Consider the following 2,303-nt stretch of genomic DNA (forward strand, 5'->3'; position numbering starts at 1 on the left):
TCCTCCTTTGTCTCCAGTGGTCACTTTATGTACCAGCTATACCAGGACTCCATGGCTATTGTTTGCTGGGCTGGATGCCCTGACATCTTCTTGACACTCACTGCAAATCCAAAATGGCACAAAATTGTTGAGAACCTCCTTCCTGGCCAGACAGCTCAAGACTGACCTGACTTAGTGGCTCGAGTCTTCCATCTGAAGCAAAATGAGGTGCTGGATTTGATCTACAAAGGCAATATCTTTGGAAAAGCAGTTGCACAAGTGTACACAATTGAGTACCAGAAATGTGGCCTACTGCACATGCATCTGTTGATTTTCCTTGATCAAGCCTCAAAGCCATGCACACCTCAAGAGGTTGATCTGCACATTTCTGCAGAGATTCCATCGCAAGAAGAAGACCCAGAGCTCTACAGCTTGGTGACAACACAAATGATGCATGGTCCATGTGGAGTTGAGTTCCCAAATGCACCATGCATGAAGGATGGTTGATGCAGCAAGGGCTTCCCCAAGTCTTTCTCCCCTGAAACATGCATGGATGCAGCTGCTTATGTTCAACTCAAGAGGCCTGATAATGGGCGCCATGTTGTCAAGCATGGTGTACAACTGGACAACTGTTGGGTTGTGCCATACCCAAAGTAAGTTATCAGCATAACTTCTCTGTTGAACCCAGAACTAAGCAGCTTTCTAGGAACCTTCTGAAGTGTGTTCAGGCACACTGTAATGCTGAATTCTGCTTTACAGTTGGTGCTGTGAAGTATATCCACAAGTATGTCTACAAGGGGCAGGATCAAACAACACTAGAAGTCACAAATGAAGTCAAGAGTTATATTGATGCAAGATATATTGGCCCTGTTGAAGCTGTCTGGTGCCTCAATGCTTTCAGAATGCATGATGAGAAGCCTTCAGTCTATCACCTTCCAATGCATCTGCCAGGAGAACACATGGTCTACTTCAATGATAATGATGAAGTTCAAGATATTGTGGAACATGGTGCAGCAACATGCACAAAGCTCACAGAGTTTTTTGCCATGAATGCATCTTTGCTACCAGAGCAGTGAGTTCTCACATATCAAGAGTTTCCAACACACTATGTATGGAAGTTAAAGGAGAAGTGCTGAGCCTTCTGGCAAGCACAAAATGCAATTTGTTGAATGTACTTTGTCCAACCAACTGCTGGTGAGCACTTTTATCTCTGCACACTCCTCACACACAAGCATGGCCCAATATCCTTTGAAGACCTTAGGACTGTGCAAGGGGTTCTGTACCCAACATTCAAGGCAGCATGCAATGCCTTAGGGCCACTGGAAACTGATCAGGAATGGCTTGAATGCTTGGAGGAAGCATGCAATATGAAAACAGCACAGCTACAACTTCTCTTTGTCACAATGCTTCAGCATTGTCATCCTGCTTCACCTGGACTACTGTGGGAGTGCTTCAAGGCCCATCTCTGTGATGATCTTTGTTGTCGTCTGCAATGCCACTTCCCCAATACAACACAGGGTGATGTGCTTGACTATGGCCTCTTCCTTATTGATCAGTTACTCCGCATGCAAGGCTCCAGCTTAACTGATGAAAAGTACAATGGTGAGTTTCCTCCTTTCCAAACAGACTGGGAGCAGTGTCTTGCACCTCATCAAAATTGTCTCATTGCAGAACAACTGGACTATGATCAAGTGGAGATGGCAGAAATGGCAGTGACAATGAAGGACCAGATGAATGCAGAACAGAGTGCCACTTTTGAAGAGATCACCCAACATGCAGGTGATGGACAGACCTTCTGGCTTCAAGGCCCTGGGGGGACAGGGAAGACATTTGTCTACAAGGCACTCTGTGCAGAGCTGTGCTCACAGGGAAAGATTGTTCTCTGTGTAGCCTCCTCAGGTATTGCAGCTTTGCTCCTCCCAGGTGGCCACATGGCACACTCAACCTTCAAGATACCAATCCCAGTGCATGATACCTCAACATGTAACATACCAAAGAATGGGCTATTGGCAGTGATGCTGAAGGGGGCAACACTCACAATCTGGGATGAAGCCACAGCACAGCATTGCCACTGCATAGAGGCTGTGGATCGAAGTCTATGTGACATCCAAGATCAGCCAACCCTTCCATTTGGTGGTATGTCAGTGGTGTTTGGTGGTGACTGGCAACAGACACTACCTGTGGTGCTACATGGGGAGCAGGAAGACATTGTAGGGGCCTGTATGCAACACTCTCATCTGTGGCAGAGCATCAAGATCCTTTGCCTTTCTCAGAACATGTGCCTCAGTGCTCAGGATCCAACAAGTGCTGCATTTGCAAGCAGG

The 2,303-nt window shown here is 46.6% G+C and overlaps 2 protein-coding genes across 2 annotated transcripts; both read left to right on the forward strand.

The window, feature by feature from the left end:
• Positions 1-1,346: 1,346 nt before the first annotated feature.
• On the forward strand, positions 1,347-1,523 carry DACRYDRAFT_60404 (uncharacterized protein; the record flags this gene model as incomplete). Its single annotated transcript, XM_040775632.1, has 1 exon — positions 1,347-1,523. A coding segment is annotated over one exon (177 nt), but the record flags the coding sequence as incomplete, so codon positions are not given.
• Positions 1,524-1,544: 21 nt separating this feature from the next.
• On the forward strand, positions 1,545-2,021 carry DACRYDRAFT_60403 (uncharacterized protein; the record flags this gene model as incomplete). The annotated part of the gene is made up of 1 exon (XM_040775631.1): positions 1,545-2,021. A coding segment is annotated over one exon (477 nt), but the record flags the coding sequence as incomplete, so codon positions are not given.
• Positions 2,022-2,303: the final 282 nt, after the last annotated feature.

Source organism: Dacryopinax primogenitus (assembly GCF_000292625.1).
Source record: "Dacryopinax primogenitus strain DJM-731 SS1 chromosome Unknown DACRYscaffold_78, whole genome shotgun sequence".
In the NCBI taxonomy this organism is placed as follows: Eukaryota; Fungi; Basidiomycota; class Dacrymycetes; order Dacrymycetales; family Dacrymycetaceae; genus Dacryopinax; species Dacryopinax primogenitus.